At 39.7% G+C, this 15310-nt stretch overlaps 1 protein-coding gene across 13 annotated transcripts in view; it reads right to left on the bottom strand.

Annotated features, from left to right (window-relative positions):
• Window positions 1–1227: 1227 nt before the first annotated feature.
• The window catches only part of PEX5L (peroxisomal biogenesis factor 5 like), a 108166-nt gene continuing 94083 nt past the window's right edge, over window positions 1228–15310 (bottom strand). For all 13 annotated transcript variants that reach the window (XM_048314827.1, XM_048314826.1, XM_048314830.1 and 10 more), the window contains 7 exons: window positions 13197–13313; window positions 12124–12267; window positions 11226–11296; window positions 10264–10461; window positions 8790–8955; window positions 8265–8422; window positions 1228–7629 (listed from right to left, as the gene is read on the bottom strand). In XM_048314827.1, the coding sequence (XP_048170784.1) occupies window positions 7425–7629; window positions 8265–8422; window positions 8790–8955; window positions 10264–10461; window positions 11226–11296; window positions 12124–12267; window positions 13197–13313 (1059 nt within the window). In that variant the 3' untranslated portion in view covers window positions 1228–7424. The remainder of the gene's footprint in view (window positions 7630–8264; window positions 8423–8789; window positions 8956–10263; window positions 10462–11225; window positions 11297–12123; window positions 12268–13196; window positions 13314–15310) is intronic.

Raw genomic sequence — 15310 nt, 5'->3', positions numbered from 1 at the left:
GCTTAACCTGAAAAAGAGAAGCACTGACAGCCATGGTGGAAGACAAATGCTGTAAAATTATTGCATACAGTTACTGCATGACTGACAGCTGTTTGGAGGGGGCGATTATGTTTTCAGATGTCTTTACCAGTGATTTTGAGCAGTTTTTTATGTTGATTTGGTACTGATGCTTTTCTCCCACTGTCTGGCTTTAGGATAGCAGTGCTATGTTCCTGGTCTGGGTTCTCTATGGAGCACACAGCTAAAGGATTTTCCTGCTGCTGCTTTGTCAGTGTGTTTGAGCAAAAAGGACTAACCTAACCTTAACATCTGCCAGCAAAACACACCAGTGTCAAGAGCCCACAATTAATTTCATCCTAACCTAAGGGTTAGCGGGGTTTCAGTGTCTGTTCCCTTTTGCTCCCTGGTGGAAGGTTCTGGATAAAGCCATGGGCAGACAGTTGGTTTTTCTGACAGAGCTTTCCTTCTGCAGGCAAGCTGTGGCTTCTGTTTGTTTTTCTGGAGCAGCCCACATGTCCATGGAGAGAGTCCTGCTTTTTCTGTAGCCCTGTGCTGTCACTGTCACAGCCCCTCACTGGCTGTCAGCTTTTCTGTCCACAGCAGCACACAGAAATTTTTGTCCCTCATGTCTGTGCTTATGTTGGTGTCTCACAGCAAAAACACAGAGTAGGAATGACATCATCCTTGTCAGCACTTTCACCTCATCCCATGAAAGACAGAACTGAAAAGCGCTGAGAGCCAACTCCTACGGTGGTATTTGGGAAATTGCTTGAGTAGTGATTTCAGTCACTGCATCTTGGCTTTGGTTTTCATAAAAGCTGTTTTGTGGTATTACTGCTTCTGTTTTAATTATTGCATGGTCTTCAGAAAAAATGCTTATCTACTTTTTTCCTATTTTTCCTCATATGGGCTGTATGTACAGAACCCTTTGGGCCAGGCCTCAGCTGGTATAAATTCCAGTTGTAAGTATAATTGATCAACATGCCGAAATAAAAATCAATTCTAAAAATAACTCTGCCTCAGAGTAACAATGAATTTAGGAAAAATGAGAACAAAAGCATCTTTTGGACTTAGCTTTTTAGCAGAGAAGTATGTTCACTTTGTAAACAATACGATAGAAGACATTGAAAAAATCCTTTCAGTTGGAGACTTAGATCCCTTCTTTCAGTTCACATAATTGAAGTCAAGACCATTTTCAAGTTGAAAAGAGATTTTGAAATATTTGAAGCCACAGACAAAGTTTATTTTTAAAACATATTTAAAAATTGCACAGTTATAAATACAGGTAAATAAATACAATTTAATATGTGGAAAAGAACCCAAGGAAGGCATGCTTCCATTACAGTACAAAAATACTACATTAAGTGTGGTGCTCTGCAAATAGTCATCTATGACCTTAATAAATTTAACACATCCAGTATGCACATCATTCTTTTTTGAGGAAATAGATTATTTTAAACAGCAGTGCAGGGAAACACCAAATTAAAGCATCAGTAAACTATAGGTCTGTGTTTGATATTATACACAGCTGATAATGCACTAAGCATACAGAGGCAGAGTTACCTGTAGTAAGAAACGGATCTTTTACCCCGTATGTTCTTACATTCAGATTCTTAATCTGGGTCAATATGAGCCTTTGGAAGGGAATGTAAACATTCAGGTGTCGGGCTGAGCTCCCACCTCGGCAGCGCTGCCAAGCCCTGCCCCTGCACTTCCCCACGGACACCAGGAGTTCAGGGAGCACTGGAAGTGTGTGCAGCAGCAGGGCTCTTCAGATGGCCCAGGTGAAAGTATCTGCCAACCCTATAATCACTTCTTTCCTCTATGTTGGCTTAAAAATAAAGCCAAAAGAACTGATGCAAGATTGCAAAGGTTTTCAAACAGTTTACAGCATATAGAAGAAGCCACACAGAATGCCTCTCAAAACTATATAGTTTTATTTTACTCTAGATATGTTATACTCTGATATATAAAATATATTTATAAATTTTTTTAATTTTTCTGAATTTACAATAGCTTACTGATATTAAAAAGGCTATTTAAATTAAAGGTTTAGCCAATGTTGATGGCATTCTGTAAATGTAGAAGGGGAAAAGAGATCAAAGCACATCAAGTCTTGACCATGCAAGCTTGCTCAATGGGCTGTCACATATTGCAAGCATTTGTAAAGTTACAGCATATTTTAGGAAAATTTAGATTCCTTCTGTCTCTTTCCCTTGTCTAATACTTGTTACTTTGTGGGCTGAGGCTCTGAAACTTCCCATGGATTCTCTGACATGCCTGTTTTTCGTTTTGCCTGCGTTTGTTCAAAGTGTCAGTGATGTCTTCATGCATGGCACTCCTGTTCTCTGATTTATTTCACCAGTCCAAAAACCAGTAGAACCATAATGAAGGAATCTGATTCTAGCCTAGGTAAGGTTTGAATAGTAGATAATACTGTATTGCATATCCACCATTTTTTTTTCACAACGTGCAGTGCATTTTGTCTTACCATTTTTGTGAATACTTGGTATATTATTAACATTTATTACATAAATTCACTGTACAGACTGCTAAGCTGACAACACTGGTGACCAGAAATCACATTTTTTCAACTGTGCAGGTAATTCATGCGAAAATAACTAATATGTCTCATTTTGCAGATGCATGTTTGGGCAAAAGAGATCTACAACCAATTTATGCTTTGCTCCATTTCTCACTGGCTCCAACAGACACTGATTTAGGCCTCAGGCTTTGGCTCTGCTAGTCATGGCAGCAGTTGTTATTTCTGCCATGGAGGCCTGTGCTCTGTGGATATTCCTAGGATACCTGGCTGTTCTGTGGTTGAGACTAGAGATGAAAATATGAAAATCCAAACAACCCAGCTTCACTGTGAAAGCTGTGAAGATTTAGCTTTTTAATTCTGGAGAGGGTACTAAAACATGTCTGCAAAAGCTGTTACTACAGATGTCTGTTATTAATTAAACACTTGAAGCAAACGTGAAACCCACAACACAAAGTGAATTCTAAGGATGGGATTTTAAAAGGGCTCTGCATTTGGTCTAGCCTGTTCCAGATAATATGAACAACTCAGATTTGAGTTTGGCAGATGCAAAGGACTTTTAAAATATTCCACAGATGATATGAATCAACAGTTTAAGAATACCCTATGTGTGAGCCTTCTGCATGCATTTTGTAAACACATGCTCAGGTAGCATTGCTGCATGCTCGGGGTTAATATTGCATAGTGGTTACTGGTTAATGTAGTTGCATGCATTATTGTTGTGTGAGGTTTTGTGTTATTTGAACCTCCCCCTCGGTGTTTTTACAAGTGCAGTGATTTATCAGATCATAAGAAATTACCACTAGATACAGATATGTTTATGTGTCTGCCTAAAAGTCAAATCGGTTCTTCAAGCTGACATAAACCAGTCTGCGGCCACGAGGCTCCTCAGTTTAAAGAGGTCAGCCAGAAATGAGCCTTTTGCCTTCATTGCAAAGCCTCACTCCCAAAACAATCCCTGTGATTGCCTGTTCAGCCTGTGCAGTGGTACCAGAGCCAGCCCTCTCCTGGGAATACTTGCATGGGAGCTGATCCTGCAAAGTGCTGAGCACTCTTGTGCAGACCCCAGGCTTACAGTGTTCAGCAGCTTGATGGATCAGGCTTCTAGGTCACAAGTATTCCTAAAGCTTTGCAGAGGACGAGGACAGTCCCAAGCTGGGGTTAGGAAAACATTTTTTTAATTGCATGAAATATAAAATAGAAAAAAAAAAAGATTCAAAAACTTGGAATCAGTTACCTGGCAGTGATAAATCACCTCTGGAAAAAGAGGAGTAACAAGAAAGGACAACAGGGGTGGGACATGGTGATACACCATTGCAGCACTCTAATTGAGCCTCACCTCAGAGATGCTGTACACCATCCTGAAATGTCTGAGTCTCTCCTCTGCTGAAATTGATAGTCAGGATGTGAAACTGCTTCCCTAGACCTGAGCCACCTCGTGTTTGTGTTGCCTTCCTACCCTGCAGAGTGGTGCCCTCGCCCCTGCAGTGTGAGACAGTGACACCGCCCTGCTCCCAGGTAGTGCAAGGAATGCTATTTCCCGTCTTCCTTCCTTGCATACCTGGGCAAGTCAGGGATGGCAGGAGGCTTTGACTGGGTCGAGCTCCCAGGGAGTGCTGAGAACAGGACCCAGATTTGCTGTCTCTCACTCTCAGGCTCAATCTGCTACTGTTCAGCACCCGCCTTATTTATCCCACCTCATGCTTGGTTAGAAGCAGAAGCAGATGAATTTTCTATTCAGGTTGTTAATATGCTGCAGCCTCCTCACATGTTTCCTCTTGCTGTTCCAGGCAAGAAGACAAACTTGCCCTGAATATTTAAGGAACGCCAAGAGGAGGTCAGCTCAAAGCTGTATCTAATCCCATCTGCTGCACTGACAGTGCTCGGCGGAGGGGGCTAACAGAGCATGATAAAGCCCAGGATCCTAAGCAAGTTCCCAGAAGTCCCAAGAGTTGCTGGGCCTGACCTGTTAGAGTGAGGTGACCTCAGTCTCCAGCCACTCTCCCACACTGACCAGGCCAGGAGTATGTGAGATGTGTCACTGTCCCTATCAGCCTGCCCTGCTTTAGCCTTTCCCAGTGCCTCGGTCAGTGCCACGTGGTTGACTGGCCATAGGCTACCTACAACAGGAGAGAGCAGCTGGGATAATCTCCAAGGCTGTGCACCTCTTTGGACAGGCTTTGTAGCCCATGTCCTGTACAGCAGAGCTGAGATGGGCCGGGGGCTGAGCCTCCCCTGGGAAGGCAGAGTTCAGCCCTGGTGAGTTGTCTCAAGGTTGTACACACAACTCGTGCCAGTCCCATGGGTGTGGACATATCTCAGCAGATAAATGTAGTTTTGAGAAGTGTATCCCAGGATAAATCAAAAGCTACCTACTCAGTCTGTTCTTTTTGGAGAGGCTTGGACTTGCATTAGGCCTTCCTAACAATTTCTGTGTTACTCATGTACAGGCTGGAAAAGATGTTTAGTGAACTGCCATGAGAATCAAATAACCCTTGTCATTCTGACTCTGAGAAGTCAATAACTTTTTATTTATTTTTTTTAATTTTTAATTTGGAAGCTCTGAAAATAATGTCCCTGAACAGCTAATTCCTCTGGGTTAGCACTGATTATCCTACACCACAGCACAAAGGATATTCTAGAAGAACTTGTGTGATGGCAGGGCATCAAGCAAAATCTAAGCACATATGCCTTTGCTTTACAGCCTCTTCTCAAAGCTGCCTCCCTTCTCTCTTATCACTTCCCAGATTCAATTGCACTGCACCTTCTGCTCTGCCTTATCAATAAAGAGCTGTCATCACACATCGCTGTCAAAGCAAAAGAGCAAACTGTTGTCAGCAGATATGCATACAGCAGCCCACTTAGCTAAAGTGACATTCCCAGGCAGCCCCATCCTTAGAGAAAGCTGCAGGAATCAGTTATGAAACACCTGATAGATAAACAGGAATATATGTGTAAACAATGAATTAATAAAGCACTCTTAAAAAAATTCTGTAGCTGTTTCAGCATCTCTATTCTGTGGGAGAGAGTGAGGGATAAGCCTTTTATTTTTCTGATGACAATTATTTTAATTTAACAACCTATAGATGGAGATTAGATGCAGTGATTATGCTGTCTTACATGGAATTTTCCTTTAAGTGGTGTCTCAAAATAACAGACAGCTGCAAGAAACTTTAGGTTTGTACTGGTGAAACTGTCCAACTCCCACAGAGCATCTTTCTCTGTGATCTGTGCAGTTGGATTTCTTTTTTTATCCCTCTGAGCTGGATTTTTCTTTTAATGTTGTTTATAGGAAATCTGCTATTTGTCCCACTTTAACACATTCCAGTAGCTACTCTGCACATTGAATTCCTGACCACAGATCAACACATATCATTACACTTTTTATCTCTCACTATTCAGGAAAAATATTTAAAATACCAGCAACTGAAAATCACCTCCTAAAAATTTCTCTTCCTTCTTTGATTGATGCATTCACCCTGAGCTAAATGTGTTTGATTGTAGCTGAATCAATCCATTCATCAGGGATTGGTACTGCCCCAACACTGCTCCCCATTCATCCAACCAGGGAAAATTAAGATGGTGTGTTTATACACACATCTGCAAGTAGCTATGCATACTGGTGTTATCTAAGGATTTTCTCTGGTATCATGGAGGTCATGGAGACAACCATCAATCCTTGGTCTCAATCCTACAAGCATTATATAGACCAATTTCTTCAGGGAAGGTTTTCCCTCAAGCATGGTCTGCAGGCAGTAACTCCTGTGAAGATTTTTCTTCATTTGCAATAAAGATCTGTAGCTTATTATGTTCTGAAATGACATCATTTGCATACAACATGTATGTGCATGCACATGCATGTATATGTGTTCTATCTGATGGATGCATATAATAATCTTTCTAGTTGTTAATGCAGTTTATACAGTATTTGCATTTTTAAACATAAGAATATTGAAAACCCTCTTGTTACGTTTCAGGAAATGATATTTGGTCCTCTCTGTCAACAAGGCCATCCTGTACATTCCGTGGTTGGTAACTAAAATAGAAGCATAGCACTATTTTACAAAAAGATTAAAGTGCATAAGTACACAGAAAGGTGCAGACCCTGCCATGAGCTCCTTCAGACTGTCCGAGATCAAGGACAGCTGGTTTGAACAGCTGCAATTCCAGTGCAAATTGCCCCTTCTGCTGGCAACACTTGGCTTCCACAAATGTACCTGGCCTCATCCCATAGCCCTCCATGGACAATGTTCCTCTTGACATTGCACATGGCTTATGAGCCTGCAGAACTGGGCCCAAATTACTCAAGGTACCTTTGGAAGAAAAAAATTGATTGCTGGCTAATGAATATATTCAAAACCAAACACATTCTTTTTACATGCATCTATTTTCAGAGCTGTGTTAAAAATGGACCTTGAGAAGATTTTTCATCAAAGAAACCAAAGGATAGGGAATCCCCACTGTGGGGCAAAGTGGTGTCAGCACAGTGCAATGAGCTACTAAGCAGGTTCCTTGGATGCACTGCTTGCCATTCTAATGTGCAATAACCATTATCTAGGTTTCTTCTTAAGATACTTTTCTTTTTACAGCTGTATGTATATAGAGAGATATAGCTTGCATGGGATGAAAATTCTTCAGAAATTGCTCTTTCATCTAGTTCAGGGTTTTGTCAGATTAGCCACAGCTCATTTCAATCCTTTGAGTTTGAATTTATTTACACTATTTTTGTGCTTTTGAACTTTTCCTTTATGAATAATGTCTGAAAGAATTCCCCTACTGATCTACAGTCATGATCTTTTGGAAAATGTGGTCATTTGGGGATGAGTAATAAAAAAGTTCTCTGTTTTCTAATACAATTTAATCAATTTTTGTATCCTTTTTATTACGGCTCTAGATTAAAAGCTCTTAAGAGAATGTCTAGATCACCCACGTTGGCAGCTTGAAATAGTTCTGGCTGGTCCATCATAGACAGAGCAATCCGAAGTGCTGCCCAAATATTGCCTGATAGTGCAGGGTGGGGAACCTGCTGTTGATTCCTGCTTTTTCTTTGCAAACTGAGAGCAGTGAGGAAATTGCTGACAGCCTCTCTGTAGGGAAGAAGAAGAAAGAAGCAAACAATATAATTTGCTTAACAACTACAGGCAAACTTTCTAAAGTTCCATGCCAGGCTCAAATACATTATTTTACAATGCAGTTCATCAGTCTCTTTGTGTGTTCTTGTTTGATTTTCATTAAGCAGGAGGGCATGGCTTTTGGTAACGCAAAACTCAGGCTGACCAAACATTTGGGGGTACTGTCCTCATTGCAGCAACACTCCCCTTCATCTTCCCTGTGTTAACCTGACAGCTGGGACCCTGGAATATCACCTTCATTCCTGAAGGATGTACTGCAAGTGTTTTTAATGGCATGAACTACTTGAAGCAGTTTAACTGAAGTTTTGCTTTTAAAGACAGGCTCTTGTATTTTCTTTTACAAAAGCTCTGAAGCGCAGGACTAAGTTTAAATGAGAGAACAATCCCACTGATTGTAAAAGTATTTGCACTTAGAGCTAAAAAAAATGCTTTTTAGTCCTTTGTGAAAAGTTATGACAACATTTTACAGTAGCTGAGATTATGTAGCTATATTCTGATTATTTTTTTCTTAGATACCTCCAGCTTGAAAATGCATCTTCACTTGGCACTTGTGATGCCTGACTTTCTGTTTACACATTTTTCACACTCACCTGTATGCCCCTAGGTTGATGCAGCTTATCCCCAAGTTGTATCTGGACCTGATGAAGCCAGGTTGTATTTCCAAAGCTCGTGTGTAGGCCTCCACAGCTTCTTCGCTGCGATCCCCGTTTGCCAAGGTTGCCCCAAGGCGGTTCCATAACGTATAGTCCTGGTGAGAAAAGGAGTTTTCTACTGTAGGTGTCAAAAATCAGACATAATATCTCATTTTGCTTGCAAAGGAAGGAGGTCTGCAGAAAATAATAGTATTGTATCTTAAATGACAAGGAATGTGAGGTTCTGACTCGTGATCACAGGCAAATTTATATATCTAATACCATTAATCAGCACACAGGTAGGAATTGGACATGCATAAATCTGCTTCTAAACAGGACTGTCTTGTAATTAACATTTCTATTTCAGGTCTTAAAATTTTAATGGCAGAAGTGACATCTCATTAATAATAGCCTGATCCAGACAGGAGAAAGGAAATGGCCTGTAAAACTAAATTTTTTAAAATGTAAAAGTATAAAATGTACCTCTGGTCGAACAGTTAAAGCAGCACTAAATGCATCTATTGCTCTGTTAAATTCTCCATTCAGGTGAAAAAGAACCCCAAGTCCCGTCTGCAGGTCAGGATCTATCATATCACCATTCTGGTGAGCAGCCTCCAGGTACAAGTCCTTTACTTCTTCAAGTAATGAGCTAGACAAGGGTGAAAAATAATTTAAAGACCCATCATACAGTTATCTACAAATATTTCAATGTTGATTGCATAGCTGGAAATGAAAATTCTTGTAGTGGATTTATCAGAAGTGTTGTACTCCTAAAATTTGTAAAGGAGCTTCTTCATCATGGCAGGGGTTTACATCAGGGTGCTGTTGTAAACTCACATCTGAAACAAAAAAAGTTCATCTATGAAATGAAGTCAAAGTACAGCCATGAACCCAAGTGGGAGGACATGAAGGTTTTTTAAAACTATTCAAATTAGATGAGTTTCTTGGACATAAAAGAATTCTTTAGTGGCAAAAAGAGTACCATTCTTAAGAAGAATAGATAAGGGACCAGCCAAGACCCTCGAAGAAAGATGCCTAACATAAGACTTCTGTGCCCACTGTAGCTTCTTGAAACCTTTCCACTGACAGCACCAGATGTCAGCAGGATGAAGCCGAAGTAGAATAACACGCTTAGCAATTAAGCAGAACTTGCACATTTTATTTTTGCTCATATGAAATTATCTTGTCAACCCAGGACTTGTAAGTGATAAGGGTAAAACATAAGGCCTGTCTTCAAAATGACAAGCAGTGAGATAGCCCAAGTTCTGTAAATCATGTTTATGCCTTTAATGACTTCATTATGCATCTCACAGTCCAGAGGTACTTGTTTATTGACCTCATGAAATCATGACGAAGGGCTGCCAACCCATGAATTGTTTTGTTATTTAAAATGGCTGAGGACAAATCAAATGGCTGTGTTGTCTCTTTGTTAGAACCAGAACAGCTTTTAAACAGGCAGATGCCACCTCTCAATATTCTCAGTGGACTGAAGCCACGTTGCACTGCAAAATGGCTCATTCCTGGATTCTAGTGGCTGGGCTGGGATATGGGAAAAATGGTGAACAGTAGGAAGAACACACACATGTAGAGCTGGATAAAGGCTTAGTATGGATGTGGAAGCAGCTGAAGGATGAAGTTGCAGGATGTGGGAATACTGAAGCAGGAGACAGAGACAGAGGAAAGTGATGGGATTTGAAGGGAAGCATCCTTTTTTAACTGTTTTTTTTGCTTTTTTGTTTTTTAGGTTTTTTTTAACTTCCAGGGATGGCATAAAAGATAAAGCCTTCAGTCATTAAACCAAATGTTCTCTGTTGGTTTCCCTCTCCTGCTGTTAGAGACATGTTCTTCCATCACAGGGAACAGGCTGGACTTCTACAGAGCAAGGGGACACAGCAGGCATCCCCAGTCCTAGGGATATCACTAAAATTTCCACCATGAGGATTTCCACTGCAATTACCTTTCATCTGCTGTCTTAGACATCCTCCTGGTAAGTGCTGGGGACCCTTTTTTGCTTCTCACTATATACTTGTATTTTGGATTTTGCTTTATCCAGTTTCTCAGGGCTTGATAGGCTTCTTGTTGATGGCCAGTGTTGGTGTAACTCACAGCCAGGGCCATCAGAGCTTTTAGGTTGTTTGGCTGCAGTTCCAAGCACCTAGGCAGAAAATAAAAAATATATTGAGATATTTCTGCAGCCAAGCACAATGCTTGAATTGTTCCAAAATAATCAATATGAGGAAAATCACAATCATCACTGTTGCTCTTTTGAAAACTTGGGATGAGTAAGCGCCTACATCAGGCAACCCCTTGGATTTCTATCCAGGTAAGCTAATAAGTGACATATAAATAAGTTTGAGTATCCCTAGGTGAAATAATTTCATGGTTAACAGTGCTGATGCAATTGAATCAAATGGAAACACAAAAACCAATTACAGAAAGATAATAACAATGATGCTGATATTTTGGGGCTCACATTTCAGGTACAAGAGTTCTGTGATCTTCACATCTCTATCAACCTAAAAATCTTGGCAGTTTAGCATTCAGCAGCTGAAGGGAGCTCACTCCAATTAAGAAAACCTCTTCATTAAAGGATAGACTACAGAAAATATGCCAAGTGGATGGAATATAAAAAAGGCACTTCATTTGCATCATGCCTAAGTCATATTTATTAGGCCATGTAAGTTTTCTTTTGTTCATGTACTTAAATTACTCCATGAAATATTGCACTTATTTAATAAAACAGAAATATTAATCACTAGTCATCCCTCTGAAGTCACTGGGAGTTTCCATATCTGTGTCAATGCTCTACTCAGCTAAATAAATGCTTCACATTCCAACATAGGAATGGTACTAAATATCCCCAGGTCTCCATTAACCAGCACTCATCAGACCCCAGATTCAGGACTGATCTCCATCTACCTTTGGAGGGCCACGATGGCTGCCTGCTCATTTTCATTTTCTGCCTGTGTTATACCCAGGAACTGCCAGGCCTGCGAAAATAATCATCATTTAGTTTGTTAAATACATCCAACTGCAAACAGAGTTACAACTAGTATCACTGTTAATCACAAAGGTGAGGAAAAGCAGCAGATCTGTCCAGCACTAACCACAGATTTTTCTACAGTGTGCACACCAACAGTCCCAATCAATGCAGTTCTGAATATCTTTGGGCCTAATAAATATTTATAGTCAATGAATGCATGGGTATTCTGTCAGTGTATGATCACATGCTGATTTCTTAAATTTGAGTTGCTGTACATTTTAAATTTTGCTACCATTTTATGGAAAATAGAGAAGAAGTATTATTAAGTTGTATATTATATATATATTAGGGGGTTCTAGGGAGTTTGGGATTCTCTGCTTTTTTGAAATATGCTGTTTAATTTAATGTAGCAGTAGATTCAAAGAGCCCTAGACACTTACAGCACAAATATTTTTAATTCACAAAAAACAGACTTTAAATATAAACTCATTGAAAACAGCAGCATTGAAGAAATTGATATAACTTTAATAAGTTTTTTCAACAGTCTTGTTAAATCATCTTTTCAATAGTGGTGTTTACAAGATAGTTTGGAAGCATCAGGGTATGAAGGGAAGGTTTGAAATATTTCAAGCAACAGTATTTCAAAATCAGATTCTCATTCTATGAAGAACTCATTTTTATCTATTTAAAGGCATACACTAATTCACAACCTTTAGAATCCAATGTTTCAGTCAGTCATGACTAGCAAAGGCTTGAGCCCAGAATTCATTCCATCATTCCATGCTAATGGGAGTTCCCTTCTCCTTTGCCAGTACAAGGCACAGCAGTGAATACCTCTGCATCGTTGGGCTCCTGTAGAATTGCAGCCTCCAGGTATAAGATTGTAACAGGCAGGTCACCTTCTTTCATTTTTTTCAGTCCTTCCTCAAAAGCACCAGGCCAGTCTTTGAAGGGATTCTCAGTGTGGAAATAATAACCCTGGAGAAGAGAGATAATGGACCCGTGATGAACAACAAGTTGCAGGGAATGACAAGTCTAAAAAATGCAATGACTCACCATTTTCCAACTGGATGTAAACAACCTTTGTTCTGTGGAAATGGCACAAGCTGCCCCGTGGAATTTCAATGACAGAAAGTGTAAAAAGTCACATCACTGGACATTTATGTTTTGACTCTCTTTATTTTTATTTTAGCTCTGAAGTTATACTTACTGGTACTTAGGCTGGGCTCTCCATCAAAGGTAGTGTCAACAACTCACAGTGCCTGCACTAACAGCAGAACTGAACCTCTGAGCCCAGGACATCCAATCTGATGGTAAAATACACACACCAAGCAGCTGAGTCCCTGCAGTGCTCACAACCTCATGGCTGCTCAGTTAAAATCCTGAAATCTTCAATTAACCTTCCAGATACAGAACAGTGTTGCAAGCACCTGAGTTTATTTTAGTATTCCTTTAAGTTTTGTCCTTTTCTCTTGTCACTGCAGTGTGAAAAGTGCGTGCTAATATCAGCTCCATAATAGAAATCATATTAAAATATGGAGTGGAAGGAATGAAGAAGAGAGACAGAATCTCCATAACTCTTATCTTCAACAGTGTTTGAATGTGCCAGCCCAGGTAGTTTTATTTGGTGTTTTTCCTTAAGTTCCTGTCTTCAAAAGTGCCCATAATCCAGCAGTTTGCTTTGTGATCCTTTCAGCTGAATGCAGGCAGTGTGCAAGTCTAAACAGATTCTCACTGTGGTAAAGTCTTCTAAATCTGCCCCACTCACAGGCAATTAAAGAGGATGAGCTCTTTTGGGTAAAATCAGCTTCTGTGTCCAAAGAGTTTCCTTGGGTTCCCTGGGATAGCTGAGGCTCATCTCAAAGTTGCACAGGGAGGATGTACTGCAATAAAAAACTTGGTGTTACCTTCTCAATGGTTGAGATGGTGACTTGCCCTGGTGCTTCCTGGTTCTCTGAAATCCAGTTTCTGCGAGCCATTTCTTCCCATTCTGCTTGCATTTTATCCCAAAACTCTGTGTCAGACTGGAAGAAATGGAGGAAAAGAGAAAATGAACAACACAACTTTAAAATAAAGGGTTTTGTTTTTTAAAAAAATTTTAATTTCTTTCTACCAGTGGTCTGAGTCTGTCAGTTTGCTGAGCAGTATTAGTTCTATTAATAATCACACGGACTGACATACTGCATCTCCTGTTTGGAATTCCATATAATTAAATTTCATCTCTTATATTGGAATGCATTTTGTCAACAGAAAACCCTTTATCTCAGAGGCAGTGTATGTCCTATTTGAAGCAGGATTTGCAGCAGCTTACACTCCATCTTATTGATGCTAACAGCAAATTGTTACATAAAATTTGAAGGCAATTAATGCTGCAAGTCCCTGGACAAAGAAAAGAAAGAAAAAAAAAGAAAAATCAACTCAGTGCATATGCAAAAGAAAAACAGTAGATAAAACAGCTTGAAAGACAGCAAGCTTTGGTCACTTTGGTATATTCAGCAGCATTTTCAGCTATGAGAAAGAGAAATGCCAAAGCTTAGACAGAGGGTGTTTGCATAAGGGATGTAATATAAATTGGGCTTTTTGACATAGTGGAGAAATGTTAATATTGCATTGTATACTCTGCTGGTGAGAGGAATCTACAAGGGATTATAAAACCATACAGTGAGATTAATATTCAGCTGAAAGATGAGAGAAAAATGCATGTACAAGGGAAACAGAAATTATGAAAACCAGACAAGATCTAGCACGACAAATGAGATTAGCAACGACCAGAAGGAAAGTGGCTACTAGAAAATGATGCCAAGAGATAGAAATAGAATTAAAGAAGGGGAGAATCCAAATTAAGGTGCTACTTTTTCAGCCTCCACACTAGTCATGGGACTCTGAAAAGGAGATCCAATGCAGAATATTTACAGAGCACTATGAGCCTTTCCAAAAATCTCCAGTTCCTACAAGGATATGGCCAGTGTTTCAGTGAACTGACAGCACTGGGGGCACAGTGTTTCAGCTTATTTATGTCAAAGACAACAGCACAAATAAATTTATTGGTGCTTAGACAGAACCATTTGAGAGCAAGGTGCTTATCAAAATTAATTGAAGTTTTATGAACTGGTCCAGGTAGTTTTGTGTGAGTCTTTATTACAAGGCTGACAATTTTGCTACTGCTCCACATGTGCATGATTGGAGAAATAGAGCTTAGACTGTGATTTCATGGCTTGCTGCAACCCCCCTTAGGTGCTTGGAAAAAGGAAAGCATACTTTCTTCCTTTCAGGCAGAAATTCAGGATTGTCTGAATTCAGTCTTCAATTCAGGATTGTCTGAATCATGCAATTATCGGATTTGTGCAGGTATCTGCTATGTTCCTCTGTGGAAAAGGAAATAAATTGGGAATCATTCAGTCTTGGAGAGGAGATTCACTCAAGGTAATAGAAGTGAACAGCCCCTGACCACTCTGTTACACCACTTCAGAATTTGCTCACATTCCAGTCTTGAAGAAAACTCATTCTTATAAATAATTGTGAGATTGTGATGAAATGTCCATTTAGGGTTTGAAAAGGCTGGGATAATGAATCAGATCACTCCCTCTTTAACACTTATTAGCCACGACCAGAGGCACTTGAATCCCTAAAAAGATCCTGTTCAACAGATGCTTCCATCAACTGCTTCTCATTCAGCTCAAATCTATGCTGCACTGAAATAAAAATCATGTGATCAGGCTTTTACTAGCAGTAATTTTGAGATTCAGCATGAGGTAAAAAAAATGAAAATTTCCCTCTCCTTCAGATTAAAATCAATAAAACTACTGAAAAGTAATTAGTCATGCCTTTTTTAGCCAGCTTAATTTATAGAAATAATTATATATATATGTATTATATTTATATTAGGATTTTTGCTTGCATTTTTCCCACAAAAATCCCTTATGAATCAATGGTATGGAAACATCAAATCACATTTCTGCAGATAGTAAGCAAGCCTATAAGTGGGTTTGGGACTTAAATTCAAATTCTGCTGTTTAGTTAC

The sequence above is a fragment of the Corvus hawaiiensis genome, chromosome 10 (assembly GCF_020740725.1).
Source record: "Corvus hawaiiensis isolate bCorHaw1 chromosome 10, bCorHaw1.pri.cur, whole genome shotgun sequence".
NCBI lineage: Eukaryota > Metazoa > Chordata > Aves > Passeriformes > Corvidae > Corvus > Corvus hawaiiensis.
This window is presented reverse-complemented; position numbering and strand designations above follow the sequence as displayed.